Below are 18,157 nucleotides of genomic sequence, written 5' to 3'. Positions count from 1 at the left end.
AATAAAAACATTTCAAGCCCCACCTCTTGCCTGATGGATAAGGTGATGAGATACCTTTATCTTCAGAAAAGAAATTTTCTAGAAAGATAAGAACTGAACACTTGTAAATAACACAATATGGCCTTCCACGATACATGGATGACAGAAACTAGTTAACATAAAGAAGAAAAGAAACAATAGGCACAAAGAAAACAAGCTCCAAAGGAGAGAATATGGATGAGAAAGATGCAATTTTAGGATGGGTTTCATCGAACTCAACCCATTCCTAATAGGAAAAACCTCCCCATATCCACTCCCGGAACCACAATGGGTAGAACCCTCCATAATACCATGACATACTGAAAACCTTCATCCCATCAATCACTCCCTGATTAAGTTATGTACAATTAGGTTGAACAGATTAAGACAACTTAAGGCAGTGTAAAGCTCCAAAATGAAAGAAAAAAAAAAAATTAAACCTGAAATTTTAAAAAATAAACTAACCAGATTTTCTTTAAAAATTAGGGAAAGAAATGATGCAGAGAACCAACAAGATGAAGCCAGAAAGGAGAAGAAGATAAGGGCAAAAAATCTAAGAGAAGAGATGGATATCAACAATAACAATCAAAGCATTAGCCCACTGGTTGGGTTAGGATGCATGATTCTAAACCCCCAATCATCTCTACCCATGGTTATATCCTTTGTAAGGCCATTATATCTTATGTTTATGTTTATGAATTAAAAACCATTTTTTTTTTGTTTTTGGTCTTCCTCTCCTGCTTTTTCCACGATTTCATACATTCATTCACTCATCTCACAAGTACTCCTATTTGTTTTCTTCTCACGTATCCAAACCATCTTTAATCATGACTTTCTCATATTATCTTCGACAGGCATCGCTTCGATCTTATTATGAATGATCTTATCTCTTTTTTTTTTGCGTATGGTGACACATAGTAATATTCCATCTTTAATCATGACTTTCTCATATTATCTTCGACAGGCATCACTTCAATCTTATTATGAATGATCTTATCTCTTTTTTTTTGCGTATGGCGACACATAGTAATATTCTCATCTCAGGTGCAACCATATTTGGACATGTTGGCACCCAACATTATGACCATACAAGACAAATGGACTTATAGCCATCCGGTAAAACTTTTGTTTTAGCTTAAAAGAGATTTGACAATTGTATAAAATTTTGGATGCACTTTTCCACTTTAACAATCCTACCTTGATTATATGAGCAATATCCTCCATAATTTCCCTTTCTTTTTGAACAATTGATACAAGATTATGAAATTGATCATGACTCCCCAAGTCTCATGATAACATCATTCACACTTCTACTTTTACTTAATTTACATTCCACATGCCTAGTCTTTTGGCCTACATAATTTCAAACCTTTAGATTCTAAAGGTCTTCTCCATAATTCAAGTTTATTGTCCATGCATTCTTTTATCTAATCCATCAAAAAAATATCAGTATACAAATAACATGCACCAAGGCACTTCTTCTTGGATGTACTTTGTGAGTTCATCCATTAGAAGAGAGAGAAGGGAGGCATAGAGCAGAAAAAGAAAAAGTAGGAGAAAGAGAGTGAAAGAGTTACCAAGCGAAAAAAGAAACCCAAAAATATGTATGTTCAATATCAATCCAAAATGTGAGCATTTCTATTGACTGTTATCATATTTATACAGAAAATCCTACAAGAAACAAAAACTAGAAAAATTAAATACTACTAAAATTAATCTACCAAATATATCAAAAAATAACCAAATTCCAACCCTAATTCATTTAGAATTCTTCTGATTCTTTATTCCTCAATGCTTATCAAGAAAACTCTTTAACATTTCTTATATAGTAATGATATCTTAATATTGACATCATATAGTAGGGAGATTTGTGATATATTACTATATAATTGGAGGAGGTTCAGGGTTGCATGACCTTTAAACCAATCCCATACCCTCTTACTTGGGAAGGGATACGGCAGGACAGGAGAGAAATAATTTTAAAAGAAAAAAGAAAAAAAAAAAAAAAGAATAGTAAAGCCAAGGAAATCCATTTCATGTAGACAATTTAGTTGTTCCAAACAAGGACCTGCCCAGTATCAAACAGATTGCAGATGTAGATGCCAAAGTCCCTCTGGAGCCACAAAATATCACGATCTGCTCCATGCATAACCTGATTAAATAAAAATATCATCATAATGAAGAAAATTTATCATGATCTCAGATATGTAAACAAAACAGAGATCTACCTTTTTCTTTGTAGGATCTTTGAATAGTTCCCTCAGATAAGGACCAATCTGAATGCGAAGCTTCAGTGTATCAACAACAAAATCCTCGGTTCTAGTTGAGATTTGCATCAGACAAGTTAATCCTTGAAAAGATCGATACTGATTATGTTCCAAATCAACCTGGACAATAGTAAAATAAAAAAAAAAAAAAGTTCCCTTAGACAAACTCTAACAGAGCTCAGGTAGCCAATACAACAGCATAGTTCTACAGAAGTAGCACAAATTGTTTAAGGACAAACACACAAGAACAGTAGAACTCCATCAAAAATCATCCAAGCTCCACCTTTGACAAAATAATCACTAGTGAAGAAAACATGTTGAAACCCAAACCCTAAAGTTTGTCGCCAACCCTGACCAAATAAGTTTCCTATGAGTCACCAAATAACAAAAGAGTTACACAGATACAGAACAAGAAGGTGTGTTTAAAAGAGTAAATTGGTCATAACCAATGCAACCTTCCTCCAATCACTAAACTTTCACCAGCTTGTTCAGATTGATTTTCAGAATTCTTACAATTCCCAAGTGATAGGCAACCAAAAGAATTTTTCCAAAATATAAGCTTGTTCACAAATAGTTTCACAAAATAAAACTTCAAGCATACTTATTCCCAAACTAAAACTCTACTTATCACATTAGAGAAGGGGGGGGGAGAAGTAAGGCCATTTATGATAAACAAAAATTTGGGCAAAACCATAAATATAGCTTTAGGGAAAAACTAAAAACCGTGTATGCAGTTTTTTCTTTTACTCAAAAATCATCTTTGTGGTTTTTGTTCAATGGTAAAACCACAATTGCAATTTTTGCCCAAAATTCAAAACCGCATTAGTGGCTTATAGAAACTGGTGTGTTGGATGATGAGGTGGCTTTGATGTGATAAGATAATTTTATTTTGAGAGCAAGTTAGGCTAGGTTTTAGTTTGTAAATGTTTTCTATAAAAAGGCTTAATTTTTAAAAAACCTTCAACCAAAATTTTTGTAAAGCCAACTAAAAATAAAATAAAACCTCAGTGGTTGCCAAAGAGTTTTAGCTCAAAATGATTTTTGAAGCAAAATACAAGTGAGAGCCATTTCAGAACTTGAAAAGAAGGAAAATTGCTAATATCAATCCATGCCTTATGTCTGTCTGCAATGAAGTTTTCAGAAAGGTTAACAATTAAATAACACTGGTTTGCTGAAGACATGGAATGCTAGACATCAAAGGAAAGCTGCAATCTTATTTCTGACTGTTTCATTCCCTGCAGATATCCTTTCTCAGTGATTTTAAGACTTCACAAAACCACATATGATGTAATAATTAAAAGTCAGTACAAATATATCGTTTCCCAAAATCAACCTTCAAGATTGAACTGTCCCTATGTGACAAAATTCCAGAGCAGCTTTATAATAATAATACTAACATGAAGCACACCAAGAACTCATTCTCTTCGATCAAAGCACCTTGACAATGAATAAAATGGGGTGGTAAACAGCTTCAGAAAAAATCCAGCAGAGTTTAAACTTCACAAAAATCTGGCAGAATTTTATTACATTGCTGTCGCAAATTAGTGAACAATACACCAGTTATATATCATCTATAAGTCCAATACATCATTATATTTTGCCTCAAGTAGCTAATTTAGAAAGAAAGCTATGTCGTTGCAGCTCACTAGTTCTCCAATTAATTGCACTTCAGAGTGCATAGAAGCTTCAACATTCATCTTCCAGCATTTCAAAATGCCTCAGTAATAACAAAGAAAAAGAGACCTGATGACACTTTTGCTTGACTGATGCTGAATTATTCAATCTGGAAAATGCTCTTGGCACCATAGAGAATCCTATATTTTTAGATGTCCAAGCTTGATGGTTATACTAGTGATTGTTTAACAAGCTCCATATGAGGTCTACTCTAGTACTGTAATGTGAGATTAGTTCTTGACCATACCAACTAAATACAGTTAATCTCTTCCAATCATACCGAATTGCATATCCTTTTGCGGTTCCTACACCAGATGCTAAAACTGCGGAAAAGAAAATTGAAAGAGCTCATGGATAAAATAGCTAGAAGAGGGGTGAAACCAGGATGGGGACATACAAAGGAGAAAGAATCCACATGACCTATGCATCTCTGAGAGTACTAGCCATGTCCTATACATCTCTCAAAGTATTAGTCTATTATTGTAGATCATTACATTTTCAGGTTAAGTATTGCAGAAGAAAACTAAAGGTAACTTTCTCCTTTAGAATGAAAAGTAGATCATCAATGTTATTCATCAAATGTAACATGATTTATTGAATGCTAGAGAGTCAACTGATAATCAGTTACTGTTAGTTGTAGGCTCTCTGCCTATCAAAAGGAGGTTTAGGGGATAGCTTAACATTGCAGATCCAAAGTGTTTTAATTTAGGAACATATTATTGTAACAAAAATTACCGCAAATTCGTCCACATCACGCAGCTTAGCAACTAATTCTTTCAAGTCTTTAACCTCATCCACATAGTTGAAAGGAGTAGACTCAAGTGGAGGTGGCTTCAAAGACTCAAAGTCTCCGATATTTTTATCAACAAAATCCAAGGCAGTGAAATTTTCCTGCAGGGGTGAAAAGTTGCTGTTAGAAAAAAGCATAGTTTCTTAACTCAGCATAAAAAACAAAATTTCTTTCTATATCGGGCTACTAAAAACAAGAACACTATAATTGTTGACAAAGCACAAGCAGGTGGTTACAAGCCACTTGAAGAAGTATAGCTACAGAATAGACAAAACGTTATTTAACCTAAAAACATCCACCAAGTATAGATGACAGCAATCAAGTCATTGACACCCCTTATGTTCATAATGAATCAAGTATCCGCATACCAAAAAAACTGAGAACCCCCTTCTCAATATTCACAATGACAGAGACAAGTATTCCATTTAGTAATAGTTCTTAGAGTCATAAGAACTACTTTTCAAGATCAAATGCCTTTATTAACTTGATGTCACCATGCAAAAGTTAGAACATGACATATATTGCAAAAGATGACAGCAAAAGAGAAATGCATTTGTCACCAGTAAAGAATTCTTCACCTGGACCCAAGGCAGGGGCTTTTCTTGTCTTTTTGGAGGCATCAATTTGGATGGCCAAAATACCTTTAGATGTCAAATCAGTTCGCAATCAATCTCAGCCCAAAAGGCATGTTATGTCAAAGTAATGGTGCAGAGATCTTTGATGGTTCAGGAGTGTGGAAGTTAAGTGGTTCATAGGAAAATTTTAATTCAGTCCCAGGCCTCAAAGTGTGTTAATATTAACAACAGAAGATATTTACCAGAACCCTTGGAATCCTACACAAGGATAATAGGATGGTGTGTTTTAAGGGAATGAGAGCTCTTGGAACTAACATGAGGTCAGGCTCTATTGTTTGAATGTAGCTACAATTGTATTTGAAGTTACCTCAGTTACCTCAGTAAAGGTGCCCCTGAATATTTCTTTTTCCCCGTTCTCCTTCTGTTTTTTTCTTTTTCCTGTTTTCCTTTGCCTCTCCTCTCTCTTGTCTTGGGATTATTCCTTTTGCACCTTTCAATTTAATTTTTGTTACTTTCTCTTGTCTTAGGTAAACTTGAAATATAGAGGAACACCTTAGAATCCAAACCAGAGGTTTTAAGTTAGGTAGGTCAAAACTGAATACATGGAATGTCAATGCAGTATAAATAGAAGCATGGATGATGTCATTGTGAGGCTTAGAGATCAGGTTATCCTAAGAAAGGATCAGTTAAGATATCTAGGATGAATTGCTTAAAAAGAAGAGGAGATTATAGAGGATGTTACTCATATTGAAGATAAGAAACTAGATTATGCGTACTACAGTTGGAGTGAAACCTAAACAAAACAAGAGATGCAAAAGTAAAGATTAAGATGGTTTGCACAATGGAGAAAAAGACCAACAGAGAAAATAGAGGAAGTTTGTAGCAAAATAGAGACATAAAGACCAAAGACAACTTGGTGAGAAGCCTTTGAAACATAAAATAGGACATAATGGCCTTAAAGAAGAGATAACCATAGATAGATGGTTGGACATTTGGAATTCATGTAACCGACCCCAATTAACGGGATTAAAGCTTGTTATTGTTGTTATTATACTCCCCCACCCAAAAAGGGGAGGGAGGGGAACAAGGGACTTTATTGTTCTTTCTAGAAATTCAGGTTGCCTCCATGTGTCAAAATATTGGTCTAGCAGCACTTAGAAAACTCATAATAGGAACATCTAACCTGGGATCTATGCCTTCATGGACAAGCAATTATGTAGGTAGATATGAACAACGATGCATAAACATGAAGAGTTTCATACAACTGTTATCTATGCCATACTCTTGTGTCCATGGTTATTAACAAAATAGCATCAAGGCCAACTAGAATTGGGTTTGTTATGGATTTTAACATGGGAATGGAGTTAAGGGTTAGGTTTTTGAAAGGTGGAAATAGAATACTAACATTCAGAAATGACGGTGGTGCTTTCATCACATCCCACTCATTGAACACATAAAAAAGGGGTCATAACAAAAAATACAGGGATCAAATAAATCCAATTGGGGCATCATTTTCCCAATGCCTGACTCCAAGAGAAAAACCCCATTACCCCAAATCTCCCATGTGTTGGGGTCTCCTAAGGTTAGGCATCAATATTATGAGTGCATGCCTCACCTTCATGGTTAAAGCTTTCATCCAACAACTCCTATTGTAGAGTGTCCAGACTTGTCAAGGAGACTAGCCAATGGTTGTAGCATGCATGCATGTGATTATGCACAAGCAATTTAGCAACAATCTAAATTTGTATTACACATTTATATATGATAAAATGACTACATATATGGTGAATATATTATGCTTAGTTAAGATAATACAATTGTACATGATGTGAATGTTGAGTTAAATACTATTTGAATACATGTGCCTGCCCACGTGCATAAAATGGGTGTGTGCATGTGCATAAATATGTAACATATATACATCTGTATATACAGAGGTGTACTGTGAGCACAAATGTGTATAACATACATTTGTTCTATACATATATATTTGTGCACACATGTATATGTGCAAATGGCATTTGTTCTATACTTTCTACAACATAACAGGCCTTAATCCCACAAGGTGGGGTCCGCTACACAAAATTCTAGCTTGTCACTCATTTATATCCATGACCATATCTTTAGTAATGCATATAATAGCTAAGAGTCTCTCCCCACTGTTGCCCCATGATAAGTCTCAGATTTGAGACTAGTGCAATTCTAGAATGTTTTGTAGCCGTGGGAGAAATTTGAATTGAGAGGGAATTTTGAAAAGAGGGAGAATTTTGAAAGACAGAGAAAGGAAGGAAAGAGAATTTGGAGGGAAAGAATTATGTATTATCTCATCATAATTCCCATCCTCATGCATCTGGTTCCTTTTTATAGGCAGCTCTTCGGTTGTAACTCCCCTAACCGAAAGAGTACAAGTTGTTACAGCTATAACTGCCAGGTACAACAGTTGCTTATCTACTAGCATTAAGGCTAATTACAATTACACCCCCAGCATGCCCTTAGGGTTGTGACACCCCATTCCCTCCACTCCCCTAACAAGAGCCTCGCATTTTAACCACATCTCGCACATCTCATCCTCTTTTGAAACCACTCCAAGTTTATTACAAATAATCTTCTTTTTAGTTTTATCTTTTTCTGTATGCCCTACATCCACATTAACATCCTCATATCCACTACACACTCATATTTTGAAATGTTGGTACTTCATTGCCCAACATTGTACGTTATACTACAAAGCTAATCTTATAACCGTCTTATAAATTTTCCTTTTAGCTGTAAGGGAATCTTATCATCATTGTATCATTGTACCCATATGGAATTCTTGTGTTTCTCAGTATGATATCTACCATCATCACTATTCCCTTTATTCACCTATCCCACCTAGGTCTATGAATTCCTCTATCAATTCCATTACCTTATCCTTACCCAAGAGGTTCCAACATTTATTCCTTAATTAACCTAGGAGTTGTTCCTGGGCATCCTCATTGTCCAGAATCGAAAGAAAGAACCATTCATATTCTTCAGGGCTGCTGACGTGCACAGGAGCTATGGAGGTCACTGGATGTTAAACAAGGAAAGGAGGCCAGTGATGCAACTCAATGGCCTAAAGAGAATTGCACAAATTCCAAATCATATGTCCACAATCTGAATGTTCACCCTATCTTCATCTTTCTGCAACTGGTTCCTTTGGCTTTCATTAGGTGTGTTAGCAAGTATATAGCTTCCATCATTGACTTGCCATGCATGAAACCAAATTGGTTTTCACTTTTCAGACACCTTATTCCTCTTCTTAACATTTGCTCTACAACTCTCTCCCAATTCCAAAGTTTCATAGTGTGGCTCATTAGCTTAATTCTCAATAATTTCCACAACTTTGAACATCTCCTTTATTCTTATAAATAGCACTAAAATGCTCTTTCTCCACTTGTCTGACATCCTTTTTGATTTATGTTGAAGACATTAAGGCAGTCGATTAGTCGTAGTTGTCTTTGTGTTGATGATATCTTAATCACATGTTCTAACTCTACTGCTTTGCATGATTTTATTGATGATCTAGATAAAAATTTTGCCCTAAAGACCCTTGGTTCAGTGAATTATTTTCTTGGATTTGAGGCTTATAGAGACTCAACTGGTCTTTATCTAACACAGTCCAAATATACTCTAAATTTACTCAAAAAGGCTGCTAAGGTTGATTGTAAACCTTGTGTTGTTCCTTTAAGTTCTGCCACCTCTTTGACTAATGAAAGAGATTTATTTTCTGATCCATCACTTTATGGGACCTTTGTGGGCTCTCTTCAATATCTTACATATACCAGGCCAGATATTGCTTTTGTAGTAAACAAGTTAAGTCAGTTTCTAAGCTGTCCTAAGGATCAACATTGGCAGATTTGTAAGCGATTACTTTGCTATCTTAAAAGGACAGTTGGCTTAGGTCTAATGTTTACTCCATCCTCTACTGATCTGCCTCTCAGTGTTTACACGGATGCTGATCATGCTGGTTGCAAGATCACAAGGCGATCTACTAGTGGCTGGTGTGTATTTCTTGGGAATAATCTTCTTGTTTGGGGTTCTAAGAAGCAAACGGTGGTTGCAAGGTCGGTTGGAGAGGCTGAATATCAAGCTGTTGCCCAAGGGGTTACTGAAATACTATGGTTAAAGTCTCTCGTTCATGAGCTTGGTTTTTCATGTTCTAATACTCCTATACTGTGGTGTGATAATTTGACAACAAAGTCTATATCTGGAAATCCAGTTTTTCATTCAAGAACCAAGCACCTAGAGATTGATGTGCATTTTGTGAGGGAAAAGGTTGAATGTGGTGCTGTTGAAATTCATTATGTTCCTACAATGTACCAAGTTGCTGATATTTTTACTAAAGGTCTGCCTAAGGATCGCTTTCTATTCTTGTGTGGCAAGCTTGGTCTTAAAATGACTCCTATATATCAGCCTTTATCTGCTGCAGAAGCAAATCTGCAGAATACCTCAAGAGGGTCTAAGTTGAAGGGGCATGTTGAAGACACTAGTGTAGCAACATGTATCTGCTGCAGAAGCAACACTGCTGCTGCCGCAGAAGAAGTTCTGCAGAATACTTCAAGGAAGTCTAAATTGAAGGGGCATGTTGAAGACATTAAGGCAGTCGATTAGTTGTAGTTGTCTTTGTGTTGTTTATCATTCTGTACGTTGTGGTTTGTAATTAGTTGAATGTATTATTAGGCTGTGGTTTCAGTTGTAGAGGATCGCTAGCTACTTATGTTTGTAGTTGCAGTAGTCAAGGCTATATATAAGGTAGCCTTTCTATTGTAATTGTATTGAGAATTATTCTGATCTTCTCAATCTAAGTTTGAACAAGGTTCTATTTTCTCCCTTGCGTTTTCTCTCAATCTTTCATTCGCATTCCGTTTCAAGGACCACCTTAAATAATTTTGTAAACCAAAAAAAACCCCACTTCTCCATGCATTTCCTTGTCTTTTTGACGCAGCGTGTAGCGCGTGTGTGAAGAAAACACGTCAAAATAACCCTTAAAAGAACAAACTTCAATGACCGAAGTTTGGCTTTTAAGAAGACACAAAAACAAGACAGTTTTGCTAAAAAAACCCAAATAGGTTGCTGAAATTTATATTGAGAAAAACTTGATTACAATCCCTAACTTCTAGGTATATTTATAGTGTTTGGCTAATCCAAATTCATCTAATATTAGTAAATAAAATTCAACTAGAATCCTAATAGAAATAAATTCTAAGTAAAAGTCAACTAGAATTCCAATAAAAATAAAACCCTAATCAAACATGAAGTAGAATCCTAAATCAAGTAGAAACATGAAGTAGAATCCTAAATCAAATAAAAACATAAAGTAGAATCCTAAATCAAGTAAAAACATAAAATAGAATCCTAAAACATATGAAGTATTAAAATACTATTCTGGTGATATTATTCCAGTTTGGTTAAGTCGGCCTTGGGCCGAATCTTGATTGGTGACCGCTTCACTCCCCTCCACTTGAGAAAAAATTCAACCTTGAATTTTAATCCGGGTAGGACAAATCCACATTCAGCAAGTACAAAAAGAGATTAGCCACATTGAATATTTAGAAATACCCATATGATTAGGCAAATCCACAACATAAGCATTATCATTGGTCTTCTTTGGAATCTTGTAAGAACCATATTTCTTTGGCTTGAGCTTGTTCTGCTTTCTTGCTGGAATCCGTTCCTTCTTCAAGAATATCATAACTTCATCTCCAACCTCAAATACCTTGTACTTCTTATTTGTGCAACTTTTGCTTGACATCTTCTTGAACCGCTTGAACTTTTCTACTAAGAGAACATGAGCAAAGACATTCCTCCCCCTCTTAGCCTTATCTTCATTGGCATGGGTCCAACCATCGCCATGATTGTTACCCTCTGCCTCTATTGTATTATTATTGTTAGATTGAGGACATTGAACATTCCATCTTGAACGCTTCTCTAATCTGGTAGATCTTATCACAGGTTCTTCTCCTTTCATCAGCTTTATTGATTTTGACTCCTCAATAGCTTCTGAATTCATCTGTAGATTTTTTTTGCCTGGAGAAGCATTCTTTTGCAATTGTTTCGAATAAAGGCTTATTCCATGACTACCAACAGTTTCTCCATCACTTAAAATATTGATGCTTGAATCCTCCTTTGGTCTAAACACTTGATCAGCTATAGCAGCAATTGCTACAACATTCTTAGTTTTAGAATCTAATTTCAAATTAATACCGAAAGTAATTGCACTACCCGAGTTAACTAGCCTGGGAGATCTAACACCTCTATCCATAAAGAGACCCATCTAACACCTCTATCCATAAAGAGACCCATGTGACCTCTTGCTTTTGCAATCGCAAAGGTGAATATGTTCCTATTACCTTCGATTCAACCATACCAGAACCTGAATAAACTGTAGAAGGATCTACTAACATGGCCTCCATCTCTTTTACAGTCGCAAGCCGATCAAAAGAAACATCACCATCCTTGGATTGCGAAGCAATGCGTGAGCCCTCGGGATTGGAAAATACCCCAGTATGAGTCAATAACCTTGAAGTTTTTGTCATGTTAGCAACATAAACTAGACTTGAGTTTGCAAACGTTGAGGTTGTTGGGACAACATAATGTTCGAGATCAAGCTCCAAACTCACCAAAAAAACATTCTTTATTTTTTTTTTTTTTTGATTGAACGGTAAATGTATAAAGATCAAAAGAAACTGTACAAGTACACTGGGCATACCCAGGGATACAATCATTGACCCAAAGAGAGGGCCTCAAAATGAATCAAAACATGAGGATACAAAGAAAAAGTGACTCTATATACTTGTGTTTTGATCCTACGAATGACAATGTCAAAACAAGGCCTATGGTCTTCAAAAATCTTCCTATTCCTGATATTCCAAAGATAGTAAATGGTGCAGGCAAGAGCAATCCTCTTGACCTTGGCTTGCCACGACGATCCTCGAGCTTCCTTCTTTAACCACTTTAAAGCACTAGGAATAGTGCTCATGAGCCTCGATATGCCCAGCCATTCACGGTTAATGCCCCAAACAGATGAGCTGAAAGGGCATTGGAAGAAAAGATGGTTGTTGGTCTCCACAGCAGTCCCACAAAGAACGCAGCTTCTGTCAAGATCAAGATAGAGCAACCTGTCCCTCGTAAGCAGCCTTGATTTGGCAGCAAGCCAAAGGGCAAAAGCATGCTTTGGAACAACAGTCGGGTGCCACACATTAGATGCCCAAACCCTCAAAGGGCCTTTGTCATGGAACTGAAAAAAAAAAAAAAAATCTTTAGTTTATACTCATCGTTTCCCCAATGGTTGTATTGTTGTGCATTCCTCCTAACCCCTCTACCACTAGAGTTGGCTATCATACGACCAAGATTATTCTCATCGTCGCTATCATCCATCATTGGTCTTTTAGGATTAACAAGGACAAGATTAATGGCTGGTCTTCCTGGTTGAACGTAACCGGCTTCATTCACTCCATTAGTCCGGTTTCGATTATCCTTAACTCGTTGTAAAGCACCCAATTGGTTGCAGATTCGCTCCAATTACTGCTGCATTGTACAAGTTATTTCCCGTTGTTCTTCGATTGCTCTCCAAACCACGGGCAGCCCCCGATCACTGTCATAAGGCTGGTTGCTACCGTTACCTTCAAGATTGGCCATCTGATTGGTTGATTAACCGCTCTCATACCACCTGACGCAGCGTGTAGCGTGTGTGTGAAGAAAACACACCAAAATAAACCCTTAAAAGAACAAACTTCAATGACCGAAGCTTGGCTTCCAAGAAGACGCAAAAATAAGACTGTTTTGCTAAGAAAATCCAAATAGGTTGCTAAAATTTGTATTGAGAAAAACTTGATTAGTGATTACAACCCCTAACTTCTAGGTATATTTATAGTGTTTGGTTAATCCAAATCCATCTAATATTTGTAAATAAAATTCAACTAAAATCCTAATAGAAATAAATCCTAAGTAAAAGTCAACTAGAATTCTAATAAAAATAAAACCCTAACCAAAATGAAGTAGAATCCTAAATCAAGTAGAAACATGAAGTAGAATCTTAAATCAAGTAGAAACATAAATATAATTCTAAATCAAGTAGAATTTAAAACATATGAAGTATTAAAATACTATTTTGGGGCTACTATTCTGGTGATACTGTTCCGGTTTGGTTGGGTCAGCCTTGAATCGAGTCTTGATTGGTGACCGCATCATTTTTGAGGTAGGGCAATAGGGAATGGAGAAGGGAAAACAGAAGAGAACGAAAGAAGGAAGGAAAAAAACTGAAAAAGCAAAAAGAGGAGAAAAATGAAGAAAGGAGACAGAGAAAAGAGCAAGAAGGAGTTTCTGATGAAAACTGATCACATAACTGCTTTTCACCTTCACACACACATATGTCCAACATAAAGAAATAATAATAATAACTACCCACAAATACAAAAAATTATATAACAACCCAAGCATAAAATACATCTTAACACCTACTCTTACACCTATGATATAAAACCGTCCAAATCTCCCTTGAGACAGTCCCACATCCCTTTTCTATAGATATATTATCTATTCCAACTACTTTGTTATTCTTCATCTTTTTCAATGGTTGCTTTATTTCATTGGACATATACATCTATATAACATGTATTGTAATCATATCTTCTTCAGAAGTACTAAGGGGTTTTTTAGTTGTGAAAAACACCCCCGGTTTTCCAAAAAGTTGCTTCACAAAAAATGAAAATCAGAAAACTTTGTTCAAATACAAAATTCTAAATAGAAAATGGAGATTAGGAAAACATGGTCTTCCAAATTTGATCTTTACTTGGAAAACTCCTAAAATGAGTTTTTCAAATTTTCCTTACTAATTTGGAGATTTGGAAAACATGGTTCTCCACAAAATTTTCCTAATTCATCTCCATCTACTTATCTAACACAAGTTACACCAAAAAAAATCCCACCCTCTTACTTTTCACAACTAAACAGCCCCTAAGATGCCCCAACCCAACACTTGTCTCCACCTTCATTGAATAACTTCAAGAAATGCTCCTTCCATCTCTCCTTGACTGCCCCCTCATCTACGAGTACTTTTTGATTTTCATCTTTTATGCATTTCACTTGTTCAAACCCCTTGTTTTCTTTTCTCTTTGACTTAGGTAGTTATTTAGATCTCTTTCCCCTTCTTTTTTCTTTTACTAAGATTCTTTCCCCTTCTTTTGTGTCAAATAATTGGTATAAATTTTCAAAAGTTTTTTACTTTGCTTCACTAACTGCCTTCTTCACTTCTTTTTTGGCAAAAATATGCCTCTTTGTTTTTTTTTCCATTACAGAAGGTATGTGAAGTCATGTCGCAAGCTCCCTTAGTTTAGATAATCCCTTGTACCTCTCCATTCCACAACCAAGATTATTTTCGGTTAAGATAAATACATACATACATGATGTGCAAGTTCATTAAATAATATAAAAATAGTATAAATATGCGTATATGTGTGCATATCTAACATCTTTCTATACATTCAATACAGGAAAGTGCTTATAAAATAAGAAATGCAATCTTGATTTAACTTAAATTATGTGGAGTAACTAATTAACTCCTTTTGTTTACATTCATAACTCAAACAATTTAATCTTAAATATGTGGATTGCAATTCTCTAAATTACAAATCAACATTTTCCAAATCCATGCCCTAGATCCAAATTTAAGTTCCCAAATGAAACCTTGGTGGATCCATATCATAAAAGGATAATCTCACATTTCTTTGACACAAAGACACCAACAAGACTAAATGAGACAATTTCTACAAAGGCGTATCAAGGAATTTTCAAAATTACAGATACGTAGAAGCATACCTGCGGATGTACAAATCGGGACCCATCCTCACTCCTCTGCAACCAGACATGCAGAAATGGCATATTGGAGTTATTAACCACTATGTTAAACACAGTTTGGGGCCGAGGGATCGTTGGTATATGAAAGGACACCTTTGGTCTTGCTCCCATGATCCTCGTATCCCCAATGACCACTTTCGCCGATGAACGCGAATCCTCCCCTTTATCCTTACCAACAGATTTGACTCATCCCTATCATCTTATTCCTAAACATCAAGTGAAAGCCAGTTCTAGAATCTGTCAAACTCACCGCTCCAACCCCCTTTTACCCTACCTTCTTTCTCAGCCCTTGAAACCCATTCTCAAAAACCTTATTATTTTCATTCACTAACCCTTCAAATTTGGTGATAGAATCTAGAAGAATCCCATCTCCTTGCCCCATAAATAAATCGAAAACCCAATGGCAGTAAGCATTCATTGCAACAGAAGCGCACCAACCTCCTCTAATTTAGACTAAAAATTCATTAAAGATGCAACAACAAAAAAAAGAGAAAATTTTTTGTTGGATGATGTTACCTAGGGCCCACCTGAAAGCTTTGCTATAAAATAACAAAAACATGACTGCAAAGCCTTGTAACGCCTTACTCTTCTACTCTATGGATGGCTTTGAGATAAAACAGATTGATCTTGTAGCTATGCTGCTGGTTTTGGCCCAATCCCGTATCAATAATCTACTAGACACATATTCAGCTAATACTTTTACGACCTGTTTGATAAGCGGATAAGACAGTGCCTATACCATTACCATCTAGTGGAATATGGTCATGTTTGGAATCTTAAAAGATTAGAGACTAAATAAGCCCAATATTGATTTATCCCACAGAAGTGGGATAAATTAATTCCAAGTCCCCCTGTTATAATTTTATCCCACTTCTATGGTAATAAAATTTTGAACCAAATAGACAAAATTGCCCCTCATCTCTCTCTTCATTAACTCTCCTCTCTTTCATCTTCTCTCTCTCTCTGTTCATTAAGATCTGGGACAAAATAGCTTCCCTCCCTCCTCTTCATTAATGTCCAACTATACCTCATTCAAGATTTGTCATATCGGGATAAGACTAATTTAAGTTTATACTTTCTTAAAACTTAGGATACTAAGGATGGGATAGCAGTACTATTCCCAAGCTTTGGCTCATTATCATTTCTATTAATCTTTGTTTGACATGGGCTCAAAAGTCAGACAAACTAAACCTCAACATAATTTTGAAACCCATAAAACTATTGAACCAAACTCAACAGCCCACTGCTTAGCTTGGCTTATTTACAACCCTACTTTGAGTTTAACTGTTTGTCTTTCCGTCATGAGTTAGCCACTGTCCTGTCCCTAATTGGTAGCATGCAAAATGTAATGGTCATTTTGACCAAACTAATAGTTGTATGGTCATGTTCTGTAACTGTATTCTTATTTCCATTTTTAGAAATAGCATCCATCAGTTCACAGGAATTACCTAGATGCATTAAAATTGACTTAATTTGATCTAGAGAGTTGTGACCATTGTTTTTGTTATATATTTCTAAAATATTTCTGAATTGAATCAAATCTTTTTTTAATAAAATAACATTTTTTTGATAGATGATAGAATAACATGGATGGCATTGGCAAAGAGTTTTTTTCCCCCTTCTTGCAATCTCTCCAGTGATCTCATTCCTTAGGAAGACAGTGGCGCAGATGCTCGCATGGGGCAGAGTGGTGCACTGCTAGCTATAAATCACATGCTAATGGAGGTTTATAGAGCGGTACTTCTAAGAGTTTGGATGTCTTCTCTACTCATACAACCTTTAATATTGGAGATGGGGCAAGGATAAATTTCTGGCAGGATAATTGGTGCAGTCATAGACCCTTAAGGGAGATTTTCTCGATCCTTTATAGACACCTCAATGAAGGAAACTTGAACTCTGAAGCTGGGAGTCATTTTTTGGTCATCCATCTATAGACAAAATCTCCAAGATTGGGAATTGAACTCCACAAAAAACATTGTTAGATTGCTTGATGAATAACCTATTTCCGAACAGGGGACGATACTTGAAATTCAAATGGATCCATCCTTCTTATTGACAATCTGACAAGAGAGGCATGTGATTGCTGGCTGATGCTATTGCTTCCTATACAAGGGAGGAAGAGGGTCAATTGATCACATCCTTTTACATTGCTAAGTAACTTACCAGTCGTGAGTATACCGGCCAAAGAGTTAGATTTGTGTTTGCTTGGCCACATAGCTTACCAAGGAGAGGCTCAGAGCATTTTTCCTTTATGTCTCAGGTGGTGTATCTAGATAGAAAGGAACAAACAAGCTTGTGATGGAGTGAAGAGTTACATATTTTATTTGAAGGGAACACTTCTCAATTTCCTATTTTTTGGGTCGAGGGAGGATTCCTCTTTTTGTGTGCCCTCCTTCACCTCCCATGCAATCTTATTGAACATATATTTTCTACAAGATTCACCCCCTCTCAGCAGTTCATTTTTTGTTTATATACTCTTATCAATAAAAAAACATCCATGATAACCTCACCAAACAATGATTTCACATTCACAAAATATATTATGTCGATATATGGCATCAACAATGTATGAGTGAACAAAACTACTATACCAAAGGTCCAAAGCCATAATCTCCTAGTAGGTAATTTAGGAAAATATCCCGAGTTGTGCTTGTTCTAGAAGATACCATAAAAGGAGGTGGAAAGATGGAAGAAGAGAAGCAAAAGAAACACGCTGTTATATCTGGTAAAGGTGACAAAAGGATAGGAAGAAAGGGGATCTGACTTGTGGATGGAAATCAATGCATCTTTGATGAAAATTAGAAGGGAAGGGCCCTTTTATTTGACATCCTGAAGTGACACTCTTGAGAGTTTCAGATACTTGTTCTACAAAAGGAGTTAAATGGTAAGGTAAACTAACTAAATCATCTCCTGCATTCCTTGTTACATGTCCTTTCGATCATAAGACATGGAGA

General features: G+C 36.0%; 1 protein-coding gene across 1 annotated transcript in view; it reads right to left on the bottom strand.

Moving 5' to 3' along the window:
• LOC127789912 (protein RRP6-like 2) overlaps nucleotides 1-18,157 on the bottom strand; it is a 39,369-nt gene that overhangs the window by 9,929 nt on the left and 11,283 nt on the right. The window contains exons 2-4 of the mRNA XM_052319002.1: nucleotides 4,695-4,850; nucleotides 2,247-2,405; nucleotides 2,087-2,170 (exon numbers count right to left, since the gene is read on the bottom strand). Of these exons, the coding sequence (XP_052174962.1) occupies nucleotides 2,087-2,170; nucleotides 2,247-2,405; nucleotides 4,695-4,850 (399 nt within the window). The remainder of the gene's footprint in view (nucleotides 1-2,086; nucleotides 2,171-2,246; nucleotides 2,406-4,694; nucleotides 4,851-18,157) is intronic.

The sequence above is a fragment of the Diospyros lotus genome, chromosome 14 (assembly GCF_014633365.1).
Source record: "Diospyros lotus cultivar Yz01 chromosome 14, ASM1463336v1, whole genome shotgun sequence".
Lineage (NCBI taxonomy): Eukaryota > Viridiplantae > Streptophyta > Magnoliopsida > Ericales > Ebenaceae > Diospyros > Diospyros lotus.
The sequence above is the reverse complement of the archived record's forward strand: the minus strand, read 5'-3'. Positions and strand labels throughout refer to the sequence as shown.